Genomic DNA, 27,860 nt, shown 5'->3' with positions numbered 1-27,860 from the left:
GCCGACGGTTAGAAATGGCGGTTGGGGCGGAAGGAGGGGGCTGGGGCGGGAAACGGCGCAGGCTCGAGGCGCCAGGGCGCTGTTCCGCCCCCGCCCCGTCGAGAGTCCTGGTGCAGGGTGTTTCACGAGCCGTCTTCCTCTTTCTGCCCCGGCCCCCCGAGCTGCGGATAGCCCGTTGTGGAGAAGGCGTCAAAGCCGTTAGTTTGAACAAAGGAGATGGCCCCGCAGCCCAGGCTACGGCCCAGCCCGGCCACTGCGAAGACGCAGAAACGTTCCCTAAAATGGCGGCCGGCGCGCGGGGGCGGGGCTGACGGGGCTTCCGCTCGCGGCGCGGGCGGGGCGGGGCGGGGCCGCAGGCACCCATCAGAGGCCATGGCCGCCGCGCCGGAGCCCGGCGAGCCCGCCAAGGGGAAGGTAACGGGGCGGCGGGACGCTCGGGCCGGGGGCGGGCGGCGGGCTGCAGACCTCGGGCCGAGGCCGCGTCCCTGGCTTCTCCGGCGTCGTGGAGTCCAGGCAGTTACCGTCCCCCAGCCCCGACACGCTTTAGGTCCCTCGCCGGGACTAGGGGGAGGAGGGGACTGAAGCCCCGGGCAGGAGAGCTGTGCGCTGAAGGGCTGGTGCCGGTGAAGCGTGGTCTCCGAGCTCCCCGAGGACAGGCTGATGTGGCATCCTTGTCAGCACTTAACAACCGAGGGACGCAGAAGTGCTGCCGAGCGGTGAAAACGTGGTTCGGTTCGGGGAATGCATATCCAGAGCGGGAGGAGCGGATGTAAAGGCCGAGGTTTTTCCCTTTCGTGTGCGCTAACCTGTAAACCGCACCATTTCACCTCTGCGTAAGATCCAGTCGTCACAGCCCGTTGCTCCCGAATAAAACCCGAATTCCTTGGCCTGGACGATAAAGCCTTTCACCTAGCCCCTGTCAGCCTGTGTCCGGCTCTTCTACTCTGTAGAGGCTCTGGAGACGGTGGGCAACGAAGGGAGGGCGGTTTCTCCTAGGGGTCCCCTGACTCCCCAGAGCAGACTGAAATGCACCTGTTCCCTCTCCTCCCCGGCGCCTTCTATTCAGCTGCATCATTCCAGCAAGTTCCCGATTTCTGTCTTCTGCCCCTTGGGCTCCTTAAGGGAACCCAATTTATAACCTCAGTGCTGAACAAGTAACAGATGTTCAGAAAATAGAAGAAAACAGTTTTCAGTAGTAACCTTACAGAGATATTAACATTGATTGGATCAGTGATGAACAACTATTTACTCAAGACCCACTGTGTGCCGGAATGCTCCTAATACACAGTTTTAGGATATGCTCTGTTCAGCTTGGAAATTTTCCTACTCATTCAGAGTTACTACTTCTCAGAGGACTTTTCCACTTAAATTTGGCCAAGATCAAATGGTTAATATGAACAAATACTGGATAAGTTATCTTCAGATTTAATATCAGAACACATTGTGTCAGTTCCGACACTTACTGGTGCCTTTTGTTTTTAATGACTCATATACTACTTGGAATATGCTTAATGTAACCAAGTGTACCCTTATCTTAAAATTGTCTATTTCAAGAGGCACCATAACTATATAAACACGGGGAGGTTAAACGGGGCTTTTCTCTCTCGTATCTGATTGTCAACTTTGATAGGAGATAACTGCCGTCATTTAAGGGTCAGAAGTATGGTTTAGCCGTTGAAAATTTTTAAAAAATCGAATGAAAGAATAATATTGACTTATTTAATTGGTCCATCATGAGTAAAACAAAATACTGTAGTTGATGAAATGGATAGGTACAAGCCCTAAAACTGAGCGCTACCAGATTGGCGAGGTTAAAAAACAAAACAAAAAAAGCTTGTAAACAAACTGCTCATGAAATACTAGTATATATCAAAGCTCACCAAGGAGATTATAAAATTTATGTAACATAAGCTATCACTGAATTAGTAGCCCAGGGTAATGTCAGAAAAGGAAGCCTGCAGTTTTTAAAGAATTTTTCAGTGATCATTCCAGTGCAAACCAGGGATTATTAGCATCAGCAAACCTAAGGTAAAAATGGAAGTTATCAAGCTGATAGAACTAACCCTTAAAAACTCTGCTCCCATTCTTTGCTCTCCAGGAAACTTTAAAATATGAAATTTGGTACATGCCTACCAGGAAAGTGCTGTAGGTAAAATTTAAATTTATTAATAAATCCATTCAAAAAAGTAGAGTATCTACTGAGTATGAGGCACTAAACTAGGAGCTAAAGATATAGCCTTGATCAAAACAGGCAAAATATTCCTTGTGGAACTCCCATTCTACTGCAGGAATCAAACAGGAAATGAGAATTTCATTTACTGAGCCAACCAGGCAGATATCCTGGAGAAAGGCAGGATATGCTAGGTAGTAACCATCAACCAACTTGCCAGAGGAGAAACCAGTGTTCCTAGACTAGAGGACAAGAGAAAAAGGAATACGAAAGGAGGGTGGGTGCCAGGTTGTGCAGGGCCTTCCCAACAGTTATAAGGCATGGAGGGTTTTCAAAGGACAATGATCTAGTTATCTGAGTGGAATCAAGAGCTTTTAAGATCCTATGAGAGATGATGGTAGCCTGGGAGTAGCAGCAGCGGAAGTGAGAAGTGTTTTAGTTCAAGATGTATTTGGTTCAGGTATATCCCAGACTTGCTGATGCACTGGACATAGGTTTGATGAAGAAATCAAGGATGACTCCTAAGTTTTTGGTCTGCAAATTGGTTGAGTAGTGATGCCTGAGAAATAATTCTAATCAAGGCGCTTTTTTGATGTACAAAAGGTGTCGCTAGACTGATGAATTAGGAGACAAAAGCTTGGGAGAGGTTAGGTGTGATTTGCAAATTTGGGAGGCATCATCATGTAAATAGCATTTAATTGAAAGCCTACATTTCTGAGTGGGCAAGGGTAACTCTTCAACCTGAGAGGTCATCAGAGGAGGGAACAGCTGCAAAACTGCCAGGAATGGCCAGTGAGGTGGAAAACCAGGAAGCCTCATCCTCTTTGAAGCCAAGAAAATGTTTCAAAAACATGATTATCTGTGCCATGTGTGCTAATGGAAAGTATGGTGGATTTTACAGTGTCTCGACCAAGCTCCTGCAGTGGTGTAGGGATGAATGCTCTTTGAAGGGACTTCAACGAAGGAGAGGCTTGTAACATGTAGGTTAACTTTAGTTTTGCAGTTTAAGGGAGCAGAGAAGTGGGATAGTAGCTTAGGAGGTTTGTGGAGGGAAGGAGTGTTAAGCGAGGAGTAGTTTTGTTTTTGTTTATACTGGAGAGGAAAAATAATAGTGCAAACGAGGAAAGGAGTAACTAGAAGCAAACTCCTCCAGGGCAATCAACTGCAGTTAGGACTAGGTTTAAATAGGAAGAGCTGGGGGTGCCTGGGTGGCTTAATCAGTTCAGCATCTGCCTTCGGCTCAGATCATGAACCCAGGATTCTGGGATCGAGCCCCGCCTCGGGCTCCCTGCTGCTCCTCCCACTGCCCGTCGCGTGCTCTCTCGCTCTGTCAACGTTTTTAAAAAATAAATAGGAAGAGGGCCAAGGGCACCTGGGTGGCTCAGTCGTGTAAGCGTCTGCCTTCAGCTTAGGTCATGATCTCGGGGTCCTGGGATCGAGCCCCGCACTGGGCTCCCCGCTTAGTGGAGTCTTCTCCCTCTCCCCCGCCTCCACTCATGCTCTCTCTCAGAATCTTAAAAAAAAGGGGGGGGGGGCAGTTCGCCCTGTGCACCAAGAGCAAAGACTATGAACACTAATGCAGAGACGTTTGGCAGTGGGAAATGGGGTGGCTCTAAATCAGTCTGTTTTCTTAAATTATTAAACTGGTATTCCAGCTTAGAAATCTTTTGAGCATCTTAGTTTAATCAGGGTGAGCTGGAACAGCTGCCTTTCTAAATCTAAGCTTAAAAATTTCATGGGTTGCCTGGCTGACTCAGTTGGCAGAGCATGGGACTCTTGATCTTGGGGTTGTGAGTTTGAGCCCCATGTTGGGTGTAGTTTACATTTAAAAAAAATCTTAAAATTTTTAGTCAACAAGTCTAAAATTTCCTTAGTTTAAGCCTTAAGCTTGTTAACGGCAGAAGTTAAACATTAAGGTTGCAGATTACGTAGGGAATTAAAATGTGAAATGCTTGAACATCATAAATGGAAGTACTTAAAAGGGATTTATGGCTTGAACTCTTACTAATTTCTGAGAGTCTTACAATTCAGTGTACTTCCTAAAAGTATTATATGTGCTTAAGACTGGTTCTTCGTTAGTTTTCCTGTACTTGCTTTTAAGTAATCTGTAAACTCCAACTTTACCAGGAGGCTGAGAATTCTCTACTGGTGAAGGGAAGAGTATGCTCTTAGTCGGTGCATTCCTACCCTGTTTTTTTTTTTTTTTTTTTTTTTCTTTTTTAAGATTTTGAGACAGAGACAGCATAAGAGGGTCAGGGGGAGAAGCAGGCTCCCTGCTGAGCAGAACCCGATGTGGGATTTGATCCCAGGACCCTGGGACCATGAGACCATGACCTGAGCCAAAGGCAGTCATTTAACCAACTGAGCTACCCAGGCGCCCCCCCGCCCCAGGTCTTGATACAAATTGCAGATACACGGTCATGTACTTAGTCCTGCCCCCCCACCCCAGATGTGTGACCTTTGGAAAACGTCTCCCCCGAGCCCTGGTTTTCTCATTTATGAACAAACCAAAGGGTTAAGTGACAGTGGAAAGAACAGGTTTTGGGGGTTCCGCCTAACCTGCACTTGCTCAGAGGTGTTCTCACATGAGAGGCTGAGAGTGGAGAACAAGGGATGTAATGGGTCTGGCATGAACAGCCTCCCCCCCACCCCACCCCCGCCACCTCTAAATCAGGAAATTGTTTAATTAGACCAGTGTTGGTTTCTCAACTTCAGCACTGCTGACACAAGACCAGTTTTGTTGGATGTGGTGCTTATAAATGTAATGGAGAATGTTTGGCAGCAGCATCCTTGGCCTGTATCCACATGTTGGGTTTTAAAAGGTTCCGTTTTAAAAAGCATATACTGTAACTTCTGTTAAGGCTTTTTTTTTTTTAAATAAGCGATTTTTTTTTTTTTTTAAGATTTATTTTAGAGCGCACAGGGTTAAGGGGCAGAGGGAGAGGGAGGATCTCAAGCAGACTGCCTTCTCGGCCACAGAGCCTAACTTGGGGCTCCAGCACAGGACCCTGAGATCATGATGGACGAGTCAGACGCTTAACCTACTATGCCCCCCCAGACACCCCAAAATAAGCTGATTATTTTTTAACACCTTTAAAAAACTAAATTTAAAGATTCTGAGTGGGGGGGGGAGGGACAGGCAGACTCCATGCTGAGCGCAGAGCTGGAGATCCTGATATCACGACTTGAGCCAAAAAATAGAGGCTTAGCCGACTGAGCCACCCAGGCACCCCAAACACTTTTAAGATTTTATTTGACACACACAGCGAGAGAGGGAACACAAGCAGGGGGAGTGGAAAAGGGAGAAGCAGGCTTCCCACTGAGCAGGGAGCCCAATGCGGGGCTCGATCCCAGGACCCTGGTATCATGACCCAAGGTGAAGGCAAACACTCAACGACTAAGCCACCCAGGCACCCCGAAACATTTTTCTGAACAGTATCTAAAAGCTGTTTCCTCAATCTGATAGGTTCATGGTCGGGGGGGAGCCCTCAAATTTTCTAAATGTAGATCCCCATGGCCCATCCCAGACCAGAGTCAGAATCTGAGGGGGTAGATTGAAAACCTCCAAACTGAGAAAGATGGGTCTCCTAGCTGACTTGAGCAGCACTGTTTCAGTATTTGGCAAGTATATTTTCTACTTTGTAAAGAACTGAGGTTAATAGCATTTTGTCCAAGTGCCCCACAAACGTCTGCAGATTCGGGGATATCGTGGAGTCACACTAGGACTCCGTTATGGAAGGGAATCCACACGAAAAAGCCATGGTGTGAGGTGTGCGGTGGCCAGCCCAATAGTTCCTTATTCTACTTAATGACCCCCTGCCCAAATGTGAAAGCCATCAGGACTGCCTACCCTGCAGTGGAAGGTGTTGCTCTCACTTGCTTCTAAGACCTCAAATGGGCACTAGTCACCACCTCCGGCCTTCCCCTAGGGAAGTAGGCTGCTCTGAAGGTGGGTGCATTAGCCCTGTACTGGAACGTGGAGTCCAGCTGTCCACTGAGTGGCTCACAACCCTCCCGCCTGCCAGGACTATGTTCAGCTTGGCTTTTGAGCTGATCGTTTCTTGCCTAGAAGCATAATTAAATCCCCCTCTTCCTAAGATTTGTGAAGAGCTTTTATAGCTATGTCCACCAAGTAATGTTAGGGATTGGGGGGGCGGGGAGGGGAACAGGGAAGAGACAAAAGTTAAAAAAAAAAAAAAAAAAAGGGATAGAATAATCAAGAGAATACAATGTTTGCTTTATTGTGGACCAAATCACACTTTGTCTTTTCCGGCAGCAGTTTGAGCCAAAGAATACTAACACAAATACAATCAGGAACACCTTTCTTAATACCCATCACCAGGCTAACCAATCCCCCCTCCCATCTCCCCCTTTACTTTCTAAGTGTCCCCTCATCCTACACAATCCTCCCGTTTTAGCAAGGTTGCCTTCACGCTATATTACTATTCATTGAAACCTTTAAATGGACAAGTTGGCTTCCTTTTTTAAAACTACATTACTGAAAACTTGCATTTAATCAAGTTTTAAGAAAGTCTAAGTTTTCTAAGTCCTTTATTAATAGGAATACCAGTGAAACAAGTGTGACTGTAAAAAAATGTGTCATGTCCTCCCAGACCCCTAAAACAGAGTTCCATTTGACATTCACATTAAAACATGGGAAGCTTAAGCTGGCAGTATCTTTTTTTAAATCAGGAAAATCAAGTCCAGGAATCCCATGAAGACTGCAGTGAAAGAATGTAAGCATCATTCGGTTTAGCACTTGAAGGAACTTAAATTACCACCTAGCCCAATGCCTTTTCATTACAGATGGAGGGCCATGGAGATTAAAAAAATACATATATCCTACAAGTGATCCCAGTTAGTGGCAGAGCAGAGACAAAAACCCAACTCTGGATTTCCAGTTTTTCCCGTCACACCTACCCTCCCCCACTAGGTGTAGCTGCCATGTCGTATCAACAAAGAATCAAGTGCAATTTCTTATTACAGTTAAGGAAACAGACCAGAAGAGATTGCACACATTTTTAATACCAATAAAATCTGAAGTCAAACACTATACTATTACAAGCAAACATGGTTAGAATAGTTCTTTTCCCCTTTTATGCTTCCCAAATTGGAAGAACTGTGGTGCTTAATTTCAGTGATAGCCAGATTCCCAGATCATTTCATACAGATGTTTAAAGGGCTCATAAAATGGCATATGCTGTTATTCCCAGACCAATTAGTAAATTGCAGTATTAACACCATAATTTAATTGGTTTAGGTTTAAACTGCCCTGTTATGGGGTTTTCTGGTCAGATTCTCAAGGTTTCCCATTTAGATACAGATTGTAGGCCAAAGCCAGATGACCAAAGATGGTAAACAGATTCATGGCTACCACCTAGCACATACTCTAATCTTTGCCACACCACAGGTGATTTAATTTAATACAATTAAATATTTCCTTATTCTTTTCATTTTATCCTAGCCCTTTAAGCTCCTAGGAATTTTAGATGTTGAAAACATTCCCTGTGCACGGGATTCAATATTGTATGGTTCATTAGGATCTGTTGTGGCTGGCCTTGGACATTTTTTGCTAACTAGTGAGTATCTGTTTTTCTCTATGTATGATGAACATTTTCTAAATGGACTAATATGTAATGTAGAATTTAATTACAGTGGTTATGCTTTTTGACAGGTAGGATTAGAAGATCATGTGATGTTGGAGTAGGAGGATTTATCCTGGTGACTTTAGGATGCTGGTACGTGTACTAATTCAAGAAGTTCCAGGATCATGATAGATTGATCTATTTCAAACACATGCTCTTTTCAAGCAATTGGTCTCCCACCACCTGCCCCCCTCCCAAACCGTGAGGAAGAAACCTCTTTTAAGTATGTCTATGTAGACACATTGTATACCATTTGTCAAATGAGCAGATGAATGCATGGAATTTCATCAATACCAAGTTATGACTTCTACTTTATTTAGGAAAGCCTCAACCCCGGTGCTCTTTCTTGCTCGTTGACGTCACATCTGAAAAGGCTTTTAAGAATGTGTTCACAACTAACAAAACACATGCATGAATCTCCTGTGTTTTCTTGAGCAAAATAAAGCCAGAGCCAAGAGTACACAGTATATATATGGTTCCACTGGATGAGGTTCTACAAGTAAAACTAAGCTAGAGGTGATTAAAAGCCTCATTTTATGTAAAACCTACCAAATAATTAGGTATTTCTGACACCAAACCACCCCAAAATAGCACTCCAAATTAGAATGGTTGTATTTTCAAAAAATCTTGGGGTAGTCATCTATAAGCATCTTAAATTTTGTTACAAATTTCAAACTGGCTTCTAGAGGAAATTTATATTAAAAATCACTCATTTGTGTTCTTTTAAGGTTCCATTGTAGGTATAATTATGCGAAGCTAAGAATCCAGGAAAGAACTGCCAGAGATGGAATTAAAAATAAGATTTTGTATGAAAGTACCCACCTTGACCCTGAAAGAAAACAAAGCCCCAGCAAGAACAGTAGCTGAGCGGAATCGAGCTTGAGGATACAACTCTGTGGAGTCAGTGTGAATAAAATGGAGGGCAACTCTATTAAACCTCATATGTACCATTAGACTTTCAATCAAGTAAATAAAAGATGTGTTGGTTGTAGTTTTTTTTTTTTTTAAACACTTGTATGAATGCCCACAAGCTTATTCTGGCCCTCGACCTACTGCCAGCAAAGCCATCTGGTGCCTTGTCAGACTCAGTGCTTCTGAGAAGAGAGTGTAAATAATGGCATTTCAAGAAACAATCTCTCAGCTGGATTTTCAAACTCACCTTAAAAACAAAAATCACAATTGTATTACTGCACCCTGTTAAAAATGAGGCAATACTTCCTGATTTCTAAAGTCAGTGCTATTTTAAGACATAACACTAATGGATTTTTTGACTTTGCAAATTGCTGTTTTTAAAAATGTCCTCACCGCTTGACCCTGTTCTTCCATTTCTTACAACAGGTAGGTGATCTACCCAAAAGTAAAGCTTGTTTTTAAATGCTCTGAATTTCTTTGGATGTATGCAGTGTTTTAATTTTTTTTAATGGAATTTAAATAGACACATGGTATATACAGAAGTATTTTCAGAACTTGTTTGATGCAAAACCACCACAGGATCACACACACACTACATTAATAATATAAGTCTGTCATTTATAATTCAACCCGCTGCCATTAAGAGGCAAACAAGGCACCCAACCAAACCCATAGCATTTATTCATTCAGGAAAAACACTCTCCCCTTTCCAAAGCAATGAATTTTTGTTTTAATGTCAACATTACTTCCTAAGAAAAAAATATACCACAAAACACAAGCTAGAGGTGTTCCTGGTTTTGAAATGATAATGAAAAAAGACCACCAGACAGGATTCCGGCATTATTAATGCTCCTATTACTTATCATGGTCAGCCAGAGAAGGTGAAGCTATCCTCAAGTTTTATTGTGTTCTCTTACGACTTTTCAAGGGGTAAGTGGGGAGTGCATGCTCAGTCCCGTTATCCCTCCCAAGCCCGCCTTTCCTGTGGTTGTCCTTACGAGGGGCACGGCGCATGGGCTGTCGCTGTCAAGCACATGCCCCGAGACATTTCTATGGATCCTCATCATCTAGTAGCCACCAAAGGTAGGACTTGGACAGTAATCAGGAAAGGTTGTTAGAAAGGAAAAGGCAGTTTCCAAGACCATACCATCTGTACACTCTACTGACACAAGTCAGAGTTGAATCCAGTCTATGTTACTCAAATTGACCAGTACTTGTATTTTAAGAGGCAACGCCGTATCTGTAAGAGTAGGGGGGAATCTGAGGAGTACTCCTCAAACCTGATCTTTAACAAGCTGTTTGTGCAGGCCACTTAGGTTCTCAGCTTCAGTTTACAAATGGATGCAAAGTATAAAATTGGGCAATTGGATTAAGTTAACTGAATTCCCGCCTAGCTCTCCCATACTATGATTACATCTTACCCTGAGCAAGAGAAACCTCTCTCTCGGCTGGCAAAAATTTCCAAGGCCTTCACCAATAACAAGGTTAGTTCATTTTCACAGCAGAATGACTGCATAAATTGGAGACCTGGATAAAAACAAAGTGGTGACATACTTACTTGGATAAGTTTTAAAATATCATTTAGTAAGTTTATGTGGTTATTAATACCTATTTTCTTCCCCAGCTATTAAGAGGTTACAAAATGCACTAACAGATTACTGGGCTATGGAACACACTCCAGGTCCCTAGGCCAGTGTTGCTGGACACCTCCCAGAAAGCCCCCGAACAGATCTTCATACCTCCACTCACAGCCTCCAACCTAATCTATTTCCACTCCGCCACCCAACTCCAAGCTCAAACTGTGTGAACTCTGTGCCCATCCCCTCTGCCATGCACCCCCAGCCTCTGCTCACTCTCTCCCATTCCACTTAACAGTGCCTTCCTCCTGCTGCTTCTCCCAGTCCCTTCTCCTGCTCACTAGCCTCTGGGAAGGAGGATCACCTTCTCATTTAGGTTCTCGTGCTACTAGCTGGCATCTTCACTGATCATGGACTTGTGCTCCAAGTGGAGCCTAAGTTTCTCATCAAGAACTCTCCGTTTTAAAGCTTTACATTCCCAGCCAAGTGTCTGGCATGAAACCATCCATGCATGTTTGCTGAACTGTATTACTAAATGTTCACTAGCAAGGAGACAGAGTCCAGGTTCCCCTCATCCAAACATGCTTTCCACATCACAGACCGCAGAGTAACCTACCTTCCGTGCCCACTTGGGAGCCTCCAGCTGCACTGCTTCTTTCATTGTTCCATTAATTCCAAAACTTCACACTAGGTGATATAGCAGTAGATACCAGCTAAATAGCTGATTAAAATAGAATTGTGGTCATTAGTAGTTTTAAAAACTTGTTGTGGCTTTATCTATCATACTTTGTTAAATCTTTCTAGTGCTCTATGCATTTCCCCCTTCCCTCACCCCTCCCTTTTTTTCCTTGACTACTTGGCTTTTCCATCACAGTAAAAGGACCTCAGGGAATTTAAAATTAACTAAAGCTTTTCTTTGGACTTGTGATTTATAATGACCGAGTTTGGCAACAAAAAATTTTAACTATTCCTAATACCATCATTTGATTCGCAAGCATCTTTTTAGTCTACGTACCTCTACTCCATCGCTGGTTTCCCTTTGCTTCGATTATATAATGCGAGGAGGTCTATATAATAAATTCAGGATTCCTGTTTATGCACTTTTCAGCAAAGAGCTAGGGATCAAATAGGGTTTGAATCCTTCTATTCCTAGATAAAAATCTGTAGTGGATGGGGGTCAAGGCACCCCTTTAAAATTCATGTTAATATATATATATATATATGTACTTTACTTGGGTAAACAAAATCTTAAGTAGAAAAGTTAAAGCCATTGCTAGAGTTCTGATTTTTAATGGTCCTCTAGAATATTTTTTGGAAGCATCTTAATAGGGTCCAGTGGTCATTCAATCAGGACAATATACCAATATCCTCTACCACCCAAATACTGGCATCTTACACAGCTTATTTTATGCAATAAGCTCCATCTTTTTCTCTTAAAATAGGAAGCTTTAGGGACAAAAACTTACTACAAAGGTCTTAAAAGAAGTGTTACATTTTGAAGCTTGTAACATGAGCACTACAGATTGTGTTGCAAGTAGTTTTCAACAACTACATTTGCCTTTCTCTTCAGTTTTCTAGAATGCAGATGATTTCCCCAAGTATTTCTATCTTGACAAAACTACCAGAGACATTATAAGCAGGTACAAATATAAAAAGGCTTCTACTGTTCCCTTTTTAGAAGTTTAGATCAAGTTAACAAAATCTGTTAAACCACCTTAGATGGCCTGTCCTTAGGAAATCAAAGTAATCTGTAAACACTGGTTTCTTAATGGATCGGTTTCCCTAGAAATGTTTCTTCCGTTTAGACTGTGAGGACAAGTCATAGGAAATGAAACCTATGCTTTGCCATCTGAATTCAAAGTTTACTTTTGAAACAATGTTCTTCTAGTTTTAACGGGTTTTTTTTCCCCTCAAATGAACAAAATAGTTATGATTTTTACCTTTTGGTCTGAAACCGAGCTGTCTGCTCTTTCAGAAGCCATTAGATTTTTAGCTGACACAGAACTGTATTCAAATCCTGACAGCTACATTTCAAATCAGTATAGCACCCAGGTCCTCTCATTTCACCAAGATACATTATTCTGGAGTATGTGGTGGGAAGAATAGATTACCTCTAAGCTTCTTACCAAGTCTTTAAATGACTTCAGGGCAATGAGAAATTACATGCTCTGGAGGCACAATCAGAGGTCACACTGAGCCCTTCCTTCTGTCTTTACAATTTAAATTTACTTCCTATAGTTGATTTTTTGGTAATGGAGTCCTATCTCCTCATTCTCCAAAAGGCTCTCAATCTAGTTTCCAAGTGTTTATAAGCTAGTGAGAAGTATTTGTGCATTTCGCATAGACACAGAAGGCTGGGAAAAACAAGGACATAAGTATCTAAGATTCATTTTTCTGCATTAAAATATTTAAAGTATTTAAGCTCTGCAAGTGGGAAGTATTAAAATGAGGGTCTCACAAAAAGTTAAAACAAGGAATTTGAATCATTAGAACCTTACAAGGATTCGGCTCCATTTGCATACAGTCTTAAACCTAGGCAAAGAGGACCGCAAACTGCTTAACATTACACCACCAACTATTTCACATTTCAGGTATGCAAAGGAAAGTTAGAAAACCTTTTTTTCCTGTTTATACAATCTACCCAATCTGGGTTACCACTTATTTCCTTTTCCCATCCTTTTAAATAAGGGAGTTCTAATTAAGGTGATCCTGGAAGCCCAATACAACAAGTGTTAAATGTACAAGCAGCAATTAATTTGGAATACCTATTGGAATCACTGGAACACATTTAGTTGGGCCCTTTTACTCTTCCACACAGCACATTCACATGGACAGACTAAGGAAAAGGAGATGAAATTTAAATCAGCATTTTTTTTTTTTTGCTTTATTACTTTAAAAAAATATATATTAAGTTGGAACCTTTTACTGTACTTGACCACGATGCTCCCACTCCCTTAACTACAGACAACAGAAAGGATACCTTCTATTAATAGCTACCTGTTACTTGCCATTCAATAAACCCCAACCATTCTTCAGAAGTATGGATTTTACCTCACCTTCTCTCTGCATGCCCTAATTCTTCAAAGCTTTTACGTCACAGGTTAGCGGACTATACCGGTCATCTCATTGTTCTTGGCTTTTGTTTTGTTTCTTAATTTTTTCGCGGATGCGAATTTGTGGATTTGCTTCTCAAGTGCTTGACAAGTACAGAATATTTTACTGTACAAAACTGACTTTACTTCCTCTAAGATCACGAACTGTTACAGAAATGGCAGGAAAGCACATGCCATCAGCCACAGCTCCGTGTTTATTACACAGGTCGGCTCTCTAGCCTCTAATCCCTGCAAAACCGCCAGCAGCGCAGGCCGAGCTACACCACAGGTGCGCAACGCACTCGGTTACGGGGCAGCAAATAGTCCACTTTTCTGTGAAGACATTGCTCTATTTACCTAGATGGTATTATCGCAACACCTTCGACTATAGAATATTGTTTCTCATACCCAAAGATCCAGCTTTGTCTAAAAGCAAAACCCCTGTTCCTTGTCAAGATGCAAGTATATGTTGAATCCTGGCATGAGAAGGGAGAAAACAATTGTAATATTCCCAGGCAATAACTAAATAAATACAAATTTAAGCACATAGTTAAGGTCCTTGTCTCAATAACTTACCTAACCAGTGATTACTGATGTGCTGGCCTAGCAGTTTATCTATTTGTTCCCTTACAAATACTGATCTACAATCACAACTTAAATTCCCCAGTTATCTACATCATGCCAAAAACCTGTCCTTCTTCAGCTTTCCACATGGACAGCACATCCCCAACGTAGCCTCATGAGATACACAGGTGTCACATTTTAAAAGTAATTCTAGGTTAACATTACGAATGGTAATATTTTACAATCTACTAAGCCTTACAGACTAAATTAAGTTCCTTAGGCAACCTAATTAATTATATTCAATCACCTATATTTTTAGTCAACTGGTTAGGATGGGACAGTACATCCTTACTTCCCACCTATCTAAAGCACTCTTATTTTGGGGGGCTCCAGCTGCCCACATGTTGAAATCAACAAAGTGTGACCACCAAATAAAATAGCATGTTTTTAGCAAAACATAGTAAAAATATACTATTAAGGTAGGTTATTTCAACTATTCAACTTCACATATACAAAAACTTTGGAATGTTAAGATATTGGGGATCCTGGGTTTTTTGTCCTACCCCACACTCTCAAGAGATACATACTGTATCCATCAGCACACTTTTAGGTCACTTCCAAAATAATTCTGAAGGGTTTATTTTAAATATCAAGGTTAGTAAATTAGTGGAGAAGCAGCTGGACAACAGTAGGGCTAAAAAGAAGATTCAAATCTAAAAATTATCCCAACAAAAGGTTCCACATATCAAAAGGGCACTGTAGTTTTAAGTAAGTTTAGGCAATTAAGGATTTGAAGAGACTGGTCTCCATTGACTAGTAAATCCAAATTGCTGTTTAGGGAGAGCCAATGCAGGTAACCCTAACTTAATATCCTTTAAGGCTTGTGCGTAACTACTGCAACCTATTGCCAAGGCCGGAACACTACGTATCCTTGCTTTTTACCATTACTAAAAACATTTAAACTGAAACCAAGTTTCTCTCAGAGCCCCAGAAACATGAACAACAAAGTTTAGATTCAAACCATTTAAAAAAATTTAGGAGAAAATGGCTTTACAAAAAATATCGTATTCATCTTTCCACAGTATTTTACGGAATATTCTGGGGGGTGGGAGCAGAGAATCATTCTCTGCTACAAGTTCCACCCGCTTTTTAAAACACATTTTATAGTTACATGTAAAGAGGGAATTACGGAAACTGTTTTTAAGACGCACATGTATGTTTAATATCAGAAAACTAAGACTTGGGCTATAAAAGATAGATTTACGCCTTCCTCAGTAGCAGCTTATTCTGGTTTCAGCTTTTTAAAAGTATCAGATAGACTCCCATAGACCTATCATCAGGTCTCTGTATGTGACAAGTCTGTACCACTGCTTAAAAAAGCTATGAAATACTTCATTTTTATTGGTGCAATGGGACTTAAATGATCCTAGGATAAAAAGCCAATTTATATTAACCTCACAGAAAAACAAGTCATTCAACTCGAACTGATACAAACATTAAATACAGAACATAATCTGTCCATGAATGTAAACTCTCCAGAAAGTGAAAAACATACTTTCCTGGAAAAATTTTAAGTACTTTTGCAAAGAAAACGGTCTTTTAAGAAGCTTCAACACCTCATTAGTGCTCAGGACCTCTAGTTTCATTGTCCTTATCGTTGGACAGGACCTACCCTAGGCAAATGTGAGCTTGTTTTGTGCATTTAATATGGCTTCGTCATTTCAATGTCAGACTGACTTGACTCATGCTTCATTCTAAGATTTCATCTTACTGTGACAGACCTGGGTATCAGGGCCAGAGGTTAGTCCTGGCCTCCTCGGTCCAAGCCAGAGCCCTCTGTCAAAGGCCAGACAGGAGTGACAAGATGTAACCTACCAGCAACAAAGAAAATGTTCTATGGGACAGCATGGGTTACTTCATTTCTATCTTGAAGTGTTTTGCCTTCTTTCCTCGTTAACCTATTCATGCTGTTTTCACCGGACCGTAGCTGACCAATCTGACCCAGCACCTGACTCAGGATGGTCGGTTTGACTCCCTGAAAAACTTTCTGGGGAAAGCACCACTCAAAGCAACCGCAGTCTCACAGGCAAAGCAACCGCAGTCTCACAGGCATAGCTGAGACGTGCTCAGAACCACGTCTTTAGTTTATCTGGTGTCTGCTTACCACAGAGAGAGGCAGGCGAGAGGAGGGGCAAAGACTAAACCAAGTTTCTCATTGACAGATCTTACTCTGCCAAATGGCATTCCTTATTTTTCTCCCTTTCGCTTGCTTGCTATCTGCTACACTTCCTTCTTCTGAATTTCTTAAAACACTAAAATTATTTCTTTCCATACATATTAATTCTATCTTTAGACTGCTTCTGGAAATTTTAATGTTTTCCTGGACAGTATCTCCATTTATTCACCTTTCTTCCCAAAATTTTTTGGGCTACACAAGGCATGACAATCTACCAAAGTGTTATTTGGCCATTACTCTCTCCCACTGCGATTATTAGAATATGAATTCCGTTAAGTAAGCAATTTTAAACTAGAAGATAGATCCAAGATTCTTCAAAGGTACCTAAAACACTGATTAGCAACAAAGCCTGAACTTTTCCCCCGGGTCAGTCTATGCAATCCTCGTAATTATAATGTACACCGAGAAATAGTTCACGCCAGCAGCTGCTACCAGTAAGCTAACTGCTAAAAACCAAAGCCCTCGAGACACTGCCTTGTACTGTTAAGTGTTCTTACGGTAATTACAGGATTAGCCTTTGTTTCAAAAATTTATCAACTAAACCTACACCACCATCTAAAACTCAACTCCAGCTCAGCTTGTAGCAGAATTCCTAGGAGTATGAAGAAGTTAAAGATCTGATTTAAAATGGCTACAACAAAAATCTAAGCAAACAGAAATATAAACAAACCTAAACTTACCAGAAGCAACCTGAAACACCAACAAAACACTAGACTGAAGTCGAGTTTTAGTTCTACAGTTTGACTCCTGATTCCTCACTTCACATCAGTGAGGGTCCTTTAAGATTAAGTGTTCTGTGCAAACCCAATAGAATTACAATTAGGGGATCTAATGTTGTCACATAGCTACGGTTAAGTTAGCAGTGTTGTGTAGTAGTGAAATCAATGACTGGCTCGCATGATGGCTTCTAAAAGCATCTCTTCCCAGAGTTTCATGTATTAGATAGGTGCGTATAAGATATTCGGTTGAGGACAGCCATTAGCATTTGGTAAAGATGGTAAACGGAGTGTTAACTTCTCCCAGCCAGTACACCATTTCCCCTCATTAAAATGTTAAGTCATCTGTGGGGGAGGGGAAGGAAGAATTCAACTTTACTTCATAATTCAAAGTCAATTGTCAGTATACATTTAAGTTTTTAAAACCTAAATGTTCCAAGTACAGAGTAAAGAATAAGCTGTCCAGAAAGCACACACTTAAATTTTCTCCTCTTGGGAGTTTTATAAAGGGATTTTGAACCTTGATGGCGAGAATCCCAAAACAAGAGTAAAATGAATTCTTTTTATTGCAAACAAACGTCTAAATTAATTTCTCCACCCACTTTCTTTAGAAAGAAAAAGAAATCAGCAGGCTAAGGAGATACCCATTCAAGAACTGACATGATTAAAAATTAAGATATAAATGGGTGACTCACAATGTCATTAGCTTACAAAGATGGTGGAGTAAACTACTACAAGCACACTAGTTATACAGTATTTTGTGGGAGAAGGGCATACAGACATAGCTAACTTCATATAGATCCCATTAGACAACTGGATTTACAACAAGTTTTTTTAATAAGAAATGGGCAAAGCCAGCTTTCTTTTCAGAATCAAAATGCAGAACAAATGGAAAAAGTATGGTATTGAACCTTCACAAGTTTGAGCCTCCACAAATAATGCAACCAAGTTTTACATTTTTAACAGCCCTTCTACATACACTCCATCTTCTCTATCTTGGTTCCAAGTTTTATCTTCATTCCCAATTATGCCAATTCCATTGTTATTTAAAAAAAGAAAAAACCTTCCCAGTTATTGTCGGAAACTACTCTTGAAGCCTTCCCCCTCCACTACTCAGCAAACTACAGAGAGGATGGAGTGTACTATGAGCAGTACAGAGTCTTATGCAATTCATGAGGACTACTTAGTCCTTACATGAATCTGGTTGCTAACATTTCTATTATATTGTGACAATGACTCCCGACTGTTATCTCTGTGAGAAATGGGGGGAGTAAATTCTTAATAAAAGACACCAGGTACAAAGCAACATTTTACTTTTGTTGTGATAAAAAAAAAAGTCACATTTTACAGATAAAATGTAGAACCCTGAAATACTGACACATTCTCTTATCGTGCACAATGCTGAGGTTCTCTTACGATTCACTTTAAAACTGCAATTAAAAATGTACAAAAAAGAAAAGAAAAAAAATCAACCCACAAAGCTTCTAAAAAAGGAACCCGCAGGCACTTCCTCTTGTGGAATGTTTAAAAAGTTAGCCTACTAAAGAAAACAGTCGACTTCTTGTGAAGGTTTTGGAGAAATATGTATCAGTTCGTTTTATTTGGGTATTCAATAATATCCTTGGTGATAATGCTGACTCCATGGCTTCTGACCCCAGAATTGCTGTAAGAGAAAATTTTTTTTTTAAAGAAAAAACATCAATAAGCCACTCAAACTGCTTTTAGGAAATGACAATCTAATTCAGAGTAATTGCTGGAAACAAATTTATACCTGTCATACCTCTGATTTCTACCAAACCAGATTTAGTTAGTATTAATCCCATTATTATCAATAAAACACATTACAAAAAGAAAACACATCATGACTTGGTTAGTTTATACAATTAAGGCTAGCAATAAAAAGAACCGTCTGTATTAAAGAATATTTTATTATATAACGTTAAATTACAGCAAACTCCACCTATATTCACACCTTGCCCTGTAACACTTATCAACACTCCAATCCCTGGACAAGTTTTTCAAGACTGCTTCTTAGGAACTTCAAATACAATTAGTGTCCATAGCACATAAGAAGTTACTTACACCCTGCTGCCACTGGTTGTAGCCCTGAGATTGATTTTTGTAGCCGCGATTGTTTCCTCGTCCTCTGAAGTTCTGGGGAGGGGGGTGAGAGAAAAAGCCATCTTTGAGAACTCAGCACGGCTTGTCAGAAGGTTTGTATGTGGGGGCCAGCAGCACAGAAATGGGTCGGTTGCTAGAAATTATGAAGCTCGGGGCACCCTCTGGTTTGTTCTCAGGCGTACAATTCATTCATCTAAGGTATCCCCTGACTCAATGCTAGTTCACCTGAAAATCGAAGTTCAGCGGGCCTCATCCTCTCTTCCGTCACCGCGCCGCTTCCGATTCTTACTGAGGCTGGGGGCGTGCCCCTGCCACCCCCCAAACTGAGTCCCACGGTCAGCAGGCCTGGAGGGAATTCAATCCTCACCTGGTTGTAGTTCCCTCTGTTGGGCATCCCACCTCTGCTGTAGTTGCCTCTGTTGGAGTAGCCGCCTCGGCTGGGGAACACAGGGCCACGAGGGTACGGGTAGCCAATGCCGCCGCTGCCCCCGCCACCGCCACCTCTCTGGGGCATGTTGCCCCTCCGGTTATAGCCGCCGCGGTTCCCAGGAGCTACAAAGAGAGCGTTAGTTTAACAGCGTGTTCACGGGACCACAGGTTCCTCCGGACCAGTCCTGTATCGGAGGAGAAAATCACTTCCGAAGACAAGCACAATGTTTAATTTAACCACTCACATAACCTACGTGTGTTTATCAAGTCACAACATTTTCAACCAGTTCCTAGGGCAGCAGGATCAACCCGAGTTGAATGTCCTAGGTCAAACTCCGCTAAACCACATGCAGACCCCAAATGACAAGACTCTCATCACTTGTTTCCACCCCGAAGCAAACAAGGCCCACACTCCAAGCCAACTTGCCTCCTCCTCGGAAGTTGCCACCGCGCATGTTGAAGCCGCCACGGCCTCTGTGGCCACCGCCTCTGTTGAACTGATTCTTGCCGCTCTTATTTTTATTGCTCTTCTTCGAGCCAGTGTTCTGTTTCTTTTCTGGCGGAAGCGCCTTTTTGCTTTCTTCCTTATATTGCTCCAGAAGTTTTTGGGCTTCCTCCTTCTGCAGTTCAACGTAGGTTATTTCATCAAAGCACTCAGCTACCTCGGGCAGCGTGAAGTTTCCTACAAGGAATAAGGTCAGATTAGCTTAAAAGCCCAAGACTCCACAACCCTGAAGCCTAAACTCAAGTGGCTGTCATTCTTTCAAACCACACTATGCTGTCTACTCCTGGTTTACTAACATGTTTTCCTAGAAACAGAAATAAACACATTCATTTATGTAGAGCGAACGTGACTCTGTCGAACAGTATCACTGGCAGATGACGTTCATTCGAGTTCACAGACATAAATCACGTAAGATTTAACACAGTAATAGAATTAAATTCCATGCCTTTCATTTTGAGGACTGCGTGTTCTGGTAGGTCTTTTCCCTCGACTTCTGCTTTCTTCTGTGTTCTTTGCTTGTAGTCTTCATCTTTCGGGCAAACTACAACAGCTTTTCGTTGGAAGCCTGCAAACAGGCACATTTTTCTCCTCTGGGCAGCAGCAGACACGTTTGTCTTAAAAACAAAGTTTATAAACCCAAATATTAGCTCAACACCAAACCCAACAATCCATTCCTTTTTCAACCTCAAAGCTCCAGCTTACCTGATCCAGAATGAAATTTCGCTTCTTACGGGCAGCAATCTCAATAAACTTTCCAAGACACTGGGGAGCTCTCTGCAACAGCGTGTTCAGTTTTCCAGTATCAGCCATCTGCTTCTTAAACCCTGCCACCTATTTTAAAAGTTAAAAAGTTCCTTTGAACTTGTAAGTGAAGCCTATTTTTTCTACTATCAGCTTAGATGTATGTGGAAACCAGACATTTGCTAATTTAAACACTGCCTTTCCTCATTATCATTATGAAAAGGATCACTTTACCATGTAATAAAATCCTCTGTTCACTTCTTCTTTAGCTACTGAAAGTTGATAGTTCAAAAAATTTTATAGAAAAAATAAAACCTAGCCACTGGGAGGCACTTTACCTTACACCCTTCTACTTTAAGTACCCAATTTAACTTTGACAAACTCCTATCTCTAAAACACTAACAAAACGCATAAAGACAACAGGCAAAAGAATACTTCTGGTCTTTTTAAAATGCTGAGATCACACCCTAAATATTTTACTTACCATCATTTTATCCATTATGGTGTTTGTTCCAAGAATGTTGTATTTACCAGGATTCTCTGCTGCATGTTTAGTAACCCAGGTGGTTTTCCCAGCTCCTGGCAAACCAATCATCATAACAACCTACAACAGAAAGGAATGGTATTCCGCTATCACTAGAGCCATCCAAGACTTCCTTACACGTTTTTAAATGCACAAGAACCCAGTTTAGATTATATATATAAATTTCCATTGCCCTAAAAACAAAGGAATTTTTGGAAACTCAACACTCTAAAGAACACAGCTAACTAAAAGAAAAACCACTGGCTGATAGCAACGGGCATGGCAGAATGAAACAGAGCAATCATCCAGATCTTCCAAGTGTCATTATTGCCAAACAGAAGTAATCTTCAAATGCCTTAAAAAAAAAAAAAACCCACTTACCTCACAATCTTTCTTCTCTTCAGGCCCCTTTGGTCCTCTAACTCGATCCTCTAAGGGGACATTCTGGATAAAAGTATAATCTTCCGGTATCGGAAAATATGGCTTTTCCTTCTGACCAAAATTAAATTCAACCGCACAGTTGTGGCAGAGAACATGCGGAAAGAGTGGCCTTCCAGCAAGAATTTCCTTACTGATTTTGAAGGCAATGCCAAGATCTTGCCCATTCTTTGCATAGGAGAGTTCTACTTCATCACTTTCAAAGTTCTGTTGAATCAGAAAAAAATTAACCGTTTTAATCTGCATCCTATAAACTTTAAAAAAAAAAAAAAAACTACTTCCAAAAAAACTTCAAAATTTAAATGAGGAACGAAGCATATCCTATAGAAAGCATATTTAGGTTAAATGTTAAGGGACTTTATAACAGTTATAAAGAATGAAACACATGTATCTAGAAGCAGAAACAATGCTGCCTTAACAGACTAGATTTTCAGGTCAACTTCATGTTAAGTAGTTTTCAGTCAAAATGGTTAATATTGAAGGCTAACACTGATATACCTTTAAAAAAATTCCTAGCTGGGGGCACCTGGGTAGCTCAGTCGGTTACACGTCTGCCTTTGGCTCAGGTCACGATCCCAGAGTCCTGGGATCAAGTCCCACATCGGCCCCCTGCTTAGCAGGGAGCCTGTTTCTCCCTCTCCCTCTGCCTGCCTGTCTGCCTAATTGTGATCGTTCGCTAAAAAAAATTCCTAGCTAATAATTTCTCACTTATATACACAGAAATTTAGCCGACTTACTGCAAAACATGTAATCACATCATTTTCATCAAATTTCTCTCCATAATCTTCAGTCTCACAGTTGCATGTTTTTATTCCTTTAAGAGAATACCCATAAGAAAATTCTTCTTCACCTAAGAAAATAATTAACTTTCATGAAATCGATTGTTTGAAACAGTCCAATGACCCACATATTTTAACATTCGAGATGGAGGGAATCAAAAGAAATGAGTATATAATCTAACATTCTTCCACTTACACTTTATCTAGATGAAATTTAACGAGCCAGGTGGGTTATGTAACTATTTGAGAAACTTCATTACCATGGGATAGTGACTTTTAACCCACTCATCATAAAACAAGTAATCGTAAAGGAAAAAAACCTGAAAGTCAGCTGATACCTACTACAAGCTAGTAGTATCATTCATGCCTAAAATACTAACAAAATGGATATAAAACAGGCAGAAGGTTTAGAATGCCTTGGAGTGTAACTACTGAAATCACACCCTAAACACGCATCAGCACATACTACTCAAATGGGAACTTTACCAAGCAACATTCCACTTGTGGTTAGTGACCAGCCAATCCGAACTTCATGTATGTCAATGTCTTTTGTATATAAATGCCTTACTGGGATCTTCTCTGTAACCTGAAAATCAAATCATAAATGATTACGAGGAAGATAAACCTTTCATCTGGGTAGTGGGCTAATTCTTCTCTAGTTACCAATACAAAGACACCCATTCTACCCCACCATCTTTCCCCTACATTTACAAGAAATTTAAAAATTGACAGAAGTTTGGAACTTGAAACTAAAAAGGTTCAAGTCAAGTCCTTGGTTGACTCACATTTAAAAGAACAGTTAATGTTTCAAAAATTACAGATTCTCGACTCAAATCCAATTAAAACATACATTTAACATGTTTTGCTCTGGAACAAAACTTGAAGCCTAACCAAATTATTTTTAAACCCTTCGCAGGCCTTTCAAGTGCCTAATAAAAAAAGGAGCACCCTAAATAAAAATAGGCTGACTCTACCAACACAAATTTGACGTTAGCAGATACGGTTGAACTGTTATAGAACAGGTTTTCCAAGCCCCTCTTCTAATCCACAGAAGCTTCAAAGATAAATTCCATTCACACCTTTGTCAGGCAAATGGAAACTCACAAAGGTTCTTAAAAAAAAAAAAAAAAAAAAAATCACAAAACTGCATTTACCTTCATCTCAAAACAGACTTTGCCTTTTGACACACCATAAGATGCCCTTCCTCCAGCCCAAAGAAAAGCAAAACTCTCCATAGTGAGGGAAGAAGCACTGAGGCGGTCTCTTGATATTTTAAAATGTAGATCACAATTATCTGCAATTATATCAAATACCATATTATTTCTTTTGACATCCAATGTAAATACATCTGCTACATAGACAAAACCTGGTTATTACATTCTTGCATAGTTCTAAAGTTGCATGGAACACACTGCTTCTACAGATCATGCTGCTGTTCTGATCTTCACTTTAAGCCCCACTCCCACCAAGTCACTCTCACCAAATTATGAACTGAAGTGTAAACTGCCTACAAAACCAAAAACACCAAGGTTTAATGTGTATTTTAAATATATAAAATAATCAAGACAATGTGACAGGGATACATACCTGCTCTGCTCTTTACCTTGATTTAGAGGCAAGCAGTAGAGGATAGCAGGAAATCAAAGTGAAGCATGCCAGAACCAGGTAGAATTTACCAGTGCCACAAAAAAAACTGAAGGGAGGCCATGACCACATACTTTAAAATACAGGAGTATGAGCTGTTGATCCTGCACTTTGTAATTTTACAGGGGCTCTAAATTCTTTCTCAAACTTGTGAGGAAGGCAGCCTCAACCTAGCAAAGTGCAAACCTGGTTGTCTAACACTGTTAATATTACAGTATTTTAAGTCCCTTTTCCCCAGGCTTGCCAGTTGGTCAGTAACAACAGGGGATTATCCACTCCCCGGATTACCCAAATCCGAAAGGTCTTTAACCTAGCTACCTCTGGGTCAGTGGCTCATTAGCATGCACCTTCTTGTTCTCACCTCAAATTAAAAAGCTGTTTTAAGTTTTTATTGATGAAAGGAAATTAGATCTACAGTTTGGAATTCTCCTTAAATGAGCTTTAATTTCAAAATTCCTATCACTGGTAGAATTTTCGATTCAACAACTGCGTTTGAACCCAATATAGATAGCAATACATGAGTTGACGTTCCTAGGTAATCAGCTAAAAGCCCATCTACTTTGAATAAGTGTTAACTTCTGCAATCATTACTTCACTACCTTGCCAATTCTGACTTAGTTTGTATTTAAGCAACCGAACTATTTAAAATAAAATTCTCAAGTTAACTATTTTTCCACGTGCAGTTTTTTTTTTCTTTTAAAAGACTCCCTTAGACTACCTGTAAAGGATATTTAATAAGAAATTAAGAGTTAACATCTACAGTCTCACAAACCTAATTAAAAGTAATTTGTATCCAAAAACATAGGAATCTAAACTTTAACTCCCTAGATCTATGGGGCTGGTTCACACCTTACTACCTACTTTTCAAGCAATTATTTCTACACTTTGTTCTATTTATCAAAGTGAAAAAATTGTGCATTCTGATCAAATACTAAAGCAACAAAATGTTTTTATACAAAACCACACATCTGACAGCCAAGGCCCATTTAGAGGTTTGCAATACTTCCTCATACTCAATTGCAACCCAACTGGGTAAAGTAGCAGTGTTTACAGCGCTGCCATTGATACCATTCGCTGCTGAAGAAAGCTAGTAGCCCAGTGATAGCCCACTGCTGCTGCCCCAGGTCTTTGGAAGAAATCAACTTATGTTAAAGCAGCAGCTACTGAACTGGAATTGAGAACAAAAGAGCAGTTATTGAAAAAGTAATATTACAATCTTTTAGAATAGGGAATAAACTTGTGTGCTAATGGGAAAAGTCATTAATACATATTAACTAGCCCAAATAGCTCACTTAATTCTACCAAAAAAATGAAATTACTTTATTGTAGGAGCCTATAAGGACAAGTTACAGGTAATCTTACAAGTTTCCATTAGCTAACTAAACCCAAAACTGGCATTAATTTTACATTCCTACAAATGCGAACTTTCTAGTCATAAAAAATACCACCAAATTGCTGGAACCTGTAAAATTATCAATGCGACACAACTGATGCTGTACTAAATATTTAGCTACCAGAATCTGAATACAACCCATCATCATCTCCTTGCTTTTAAGAGAAACGGTTTACACTGTTTTCTGCATTTAAGTTCAGCACACTGAGTTAAGTCCTCTAACGTTGGAACCAAAATCGCCACATTTAGTAACTGGGGGAGGAAAGGGAAGAAACAGCTTCACTTACAAGTATCAAGACAAACCACTGTGTCATCGAAGTGCTCATCTTCTTCTTCAACAGGTGGCTGAGGAGATTTGGCTCTGAAAGACAGAATTGTCTCCTGATTCAGCTTTTCCTACCCAGGAAAGAAGGGGGACGGGTAAAACTAGATCGGCATCCTCTACCTGCTATACTTGTTCTCTTCAATGTACTCAAAATATCCACGGCCATGATCTTCTCGAGGTCTTTTCACCCCTCTCTTTTTATCTCCGCCTTTCTGCTCTGTTTTGCCGTCTCCTATAACACACAACACCCCTAACATAAGGGGCCAAGCCGCGACACAACGGGGGGGGGGGGGGGGAGTCCCCCTCCTGTTTGCGGACGCAAAAAGCCCGACTCTCCCGTTCTTTTTTGTAAGCGTTTTCAATCGACGAATCCAACGCGAATTCAAAGAACAATCAGCTTGGAACCGGCCTGGAGTTAGTGACGCACTCCAAAGACATTCCTAATTTTGCCAGCCTACTCGAAGGTTCGAGAAAGCTCCTGGAGACCAGCGCGGCCCAGGCCCCGAGCCCACGTGTATCCCGAAGAGAGTTCAGGAAGGGGGGAGGGGCCGGGCCAGCCCGCGCGCCCTCACCGCCCCTCCCCCACCCGGGCCCGCGTTCCCCGCGGCCGCATTGTACTGATCTTCCGCCCCGCTCTCCCCGCCCGGCCCCTCCCGCCGGAAGTGACGTCACGCCGAGCCCCTGCGCTCCTTGCACAATACCGCGGCCCAGCGCCGCCAAAGCGCGCCCGCCCCGGGCCCTCGGGCCTCTCCCCTCCCCCCGAGACATGTGCCCGCACCGCGCGCACGCAGCGCGGCGGCGCCACCGCGAGCCGACGGGGCTCCCGCCCGCCACCCGCCCGCGGCTCCTCCCCCTCCAGCGGCAGCTGCAGCTCCCCCCCCGGCTCTCCAGCCACATAATGGAGGCGCCGCCGCCACCGTCGCACACGCCGAGCCCGAGGCCGCCCAGGCCTCAGAGGGCGGGCGGGATTCCCCGCGCCCCCTCCCCCCCCCGCGCCCCCCCCGCGGCGGCCCCCGCCCGGGGCTCCCTCCCCCCGGCGGGGCTCCGGCAGGCCTGGGGCATGGTCCCCACCCCGCGCGGGCCTCCCGCCGCGCGCAACGTACAACGCAGCACTCACCCGCCGCCGGAGCCCCGGGGCGACCGCCGCCTCCGCCGCCTTCCGCCTTCTTCTTACCTCCCGCCTGCTGCTGGCCCTGCCTCGCCCCGGGCGGCGCCACCGTCACCGCGAACAGCGAGGTGGGGCCGCTGCTCTTCCCCGCGGCCTCCTTGGCGGCCCCGCGCTGCTGTGGGGGCTGTTGCTGCGGCGTCGCCGGCGGTTGAGGCTGCTGCTCCCCGTGCCCGTTCTCGTCGCCCGCGCCTTCCTCCTCGTCACCGAGCTCATCCTCCCCTTCCTGGAAGCCCTGATCGTCGCCGTTCTCGTCTTCCGAGGCGGCCTCCTCCTCCTCCATCGGGCCCGCGTCGGCCGCCCCCGCGGCCCCGTTCTCCTCCCCTAGCTCCATCTGGTCGCCATCCAGGGCGGCGATCCCTTCCTCCTCCTCTTCCTCCTCTTCCTCTTCCTCGTCGCCGCCGGCCGCGGCCTCCTGCTCGAGGCCTGCTCCCGAGCGCCCGGCGGAATCCCCGCCCAGGTCTAGGCTGCCGTTCCCGGGCTCCATGGCGGGGCGGCCCCCGGCCTCCTCGTCGTCCAGTGCGGCCTGGAGTCGCTCCATGAGCTCGGCCTTGAGGCCCTTGTCGGAAAGGCGCCGCTTCTTGAGCTCCTCTTTCAGCTCCGAGACCTTCAGCTTTTTTACATTAACAGGCGAGGAACTCATGGTGAGGGCCCCGATTCACCGCTAGGCGCTGGCTCAAACTCGGCTCCGCTCACTCGGCCACTGGTGGCGGCTGCTGCGGCTGCTCCTCGGCCCGGGCGGCGGCTGCGGCTGCGGCTGGAGGTGGGTTCGTGCTGCAGAGCGGACCCGCCTGGTGTCGAACGGCGCCAATTCCTTTCACCGAGTTCGCGAGGGAGACGCGGAGACTCGCCTGGCGCGAGCGAGCACGCAACGTCCTCTCGCAG

At 42.8% G+C, this 27,860-nt stretch overlaps 2 protein-coding genes across 6 annotated transcripts; one reads left to right on the top strand and one right to left on the bottom strand.

Moving 5' to 3' along the window:
- COX20 (cytochrome c oxidase assembly factor COX20) lies at positions 1 to 8,756 on the top strand. Of its 2 annotated transcripts, none has more exons than XM_036123632.2 (4): positions 1 to 414; positions 7,635 to 7,749; positions 7,849 to 7,908; positions 8,544 to 8,756. In XM_036123632.2, the coding sequence occupies exons 1-3, from the start codon at positions 217 to 219 to the stop codon at positions 7,875 to 7,877; spliced, it is 342 nt and encodes a 113-aa protein (XP_035979525.2). In that variant the 5' UTR covers positions 1 to 216; the 3' UTR covers positions 7,878 to 7,908; positions 8,544 to 8,756. The 2 variants fall into 2 exon arrangements, with proteins under 2 accessions (XP_035979525.2, XP_035979523.2); XM_036123630.2 differs by having other exon boundaries at positions 34 to 414; positions 7,845 to 7,908.
- On the bottom strand, positions 6,387 to 27,860 carry HNRNPU (heterogeneous nuclear ribonucleoprotein U). Of its 4 annotated transcripts, XR_013449811.1 has the most exons (16): positions 26,928 to 27,860; positions 25,931 to 26,042; positions 25,773 to 25,846; positions 23,603 to 23,742; positions 22,935 to 23,034; positions 22,407 to 22,519; positions 21,613 to 21,876; positions 21,193 to 21,312; positions 20,670 to 20,798; positions 20,413 to 20,581; positions 19,890 to 20,144; positions 19,401 to 19,585; positions 18,995 to 19,066; positions 13,070 to 13,140; positions 10,921 to 11,025; positions 6,387 to 10,254 (listed from the first exon to the last, which is right to left on the bottom strand). XR_013449811.1 is itself a non-coding variant. In XM_036123628.2 (14 exons), the coding sequence occupies exons 1-14, from the start codon at positions 27,616 to 27,618 to the stop codon at positions 18,522 to 18,524; spliced, it is 2,478 nt and encodes an 825-aa protein (XP_035979521.1). In that variant the 5' UTR covers positions 27,619 to 27,859; the 3' UTR covers positions 17,727 to 18,521. The 4 variants fall into 4 exon arrangements, 2 of the variants coding, with proteins under 2 accessions (XP_035979521.1, XP_035979522.1); XR_013449810.1 differs by having other exon boundaries at positions 10,921 to 13,140; XM_036123628.2 differs by lacking the exons at positions 6,387 to 10,254; positions 10,921 to 11,025; positions 13,070 to 13,140 and adding an exon at positions 17,727 to 18,575 and having other exon boundaries at positions 26,928 to 27,859.

Source organism: Halichoerus grypus, chromosome 7 (assembly GCF_964656455.1).
Source record: "Halichoerus grypus chromosome 7, mHalGry1.hap1.1, whole genome shotgun sequence".
Lineage (NCBI taxonomy): Eukaryota > Metazoa > Chordata > Mammalia > Carnivora > Phocidae > Halichoerus > Halichoerus grypus.
The sequence above is the reverse complement of the archived record's forward strand: the minus strand, read 5'-3'. Positions and strand labels throughout refer to the sequence as shown.

Coding starts and splice junctions, on each gene's coding strand:
- COX20 (XM_036123630.2), top strand. CDS start 217: ATGGCCCCGCAGCCCAGGCTACGGCCCAGCCCGGCCACTGCGAAGACG. Junction 415..7,634: donor GCGAGCCCGCCAAGGGGAAG/GTAACGGGGCGG, acceptor ATTTTATCCTAG/CCCTTTAAGCTCCTAGGAAT. Junction 7,909..8,543: donor CTGGTGACTTTAGGATGCTG/GTACGTGTACTA, acceptor TGTTCTTTTAAG/GTTCCATTGTAGGTATAATT.
- HNRNPU (XM_036123628.2), bottom strand. CDS start 27,618: ATGAGTTCCTCGCCTGTTAATGTAAAAAAGCTGAAGGTCTCGGAGCTG. Junction 25,847..25,930: donor GAAGAGAACAAGTATAGCAG/GTAGAGGATGCC, acceptor TCTGTCTTTCAG/AGCCAAATCTCCTCAGCCAC. Junction 21,313..21,612: donor AAGAGAAGAAAGATTGTGAG/GTAAGTGGGTTT, acceptor TTTCTGTTGTAG/GTTGTTATGATGATTGGTTT.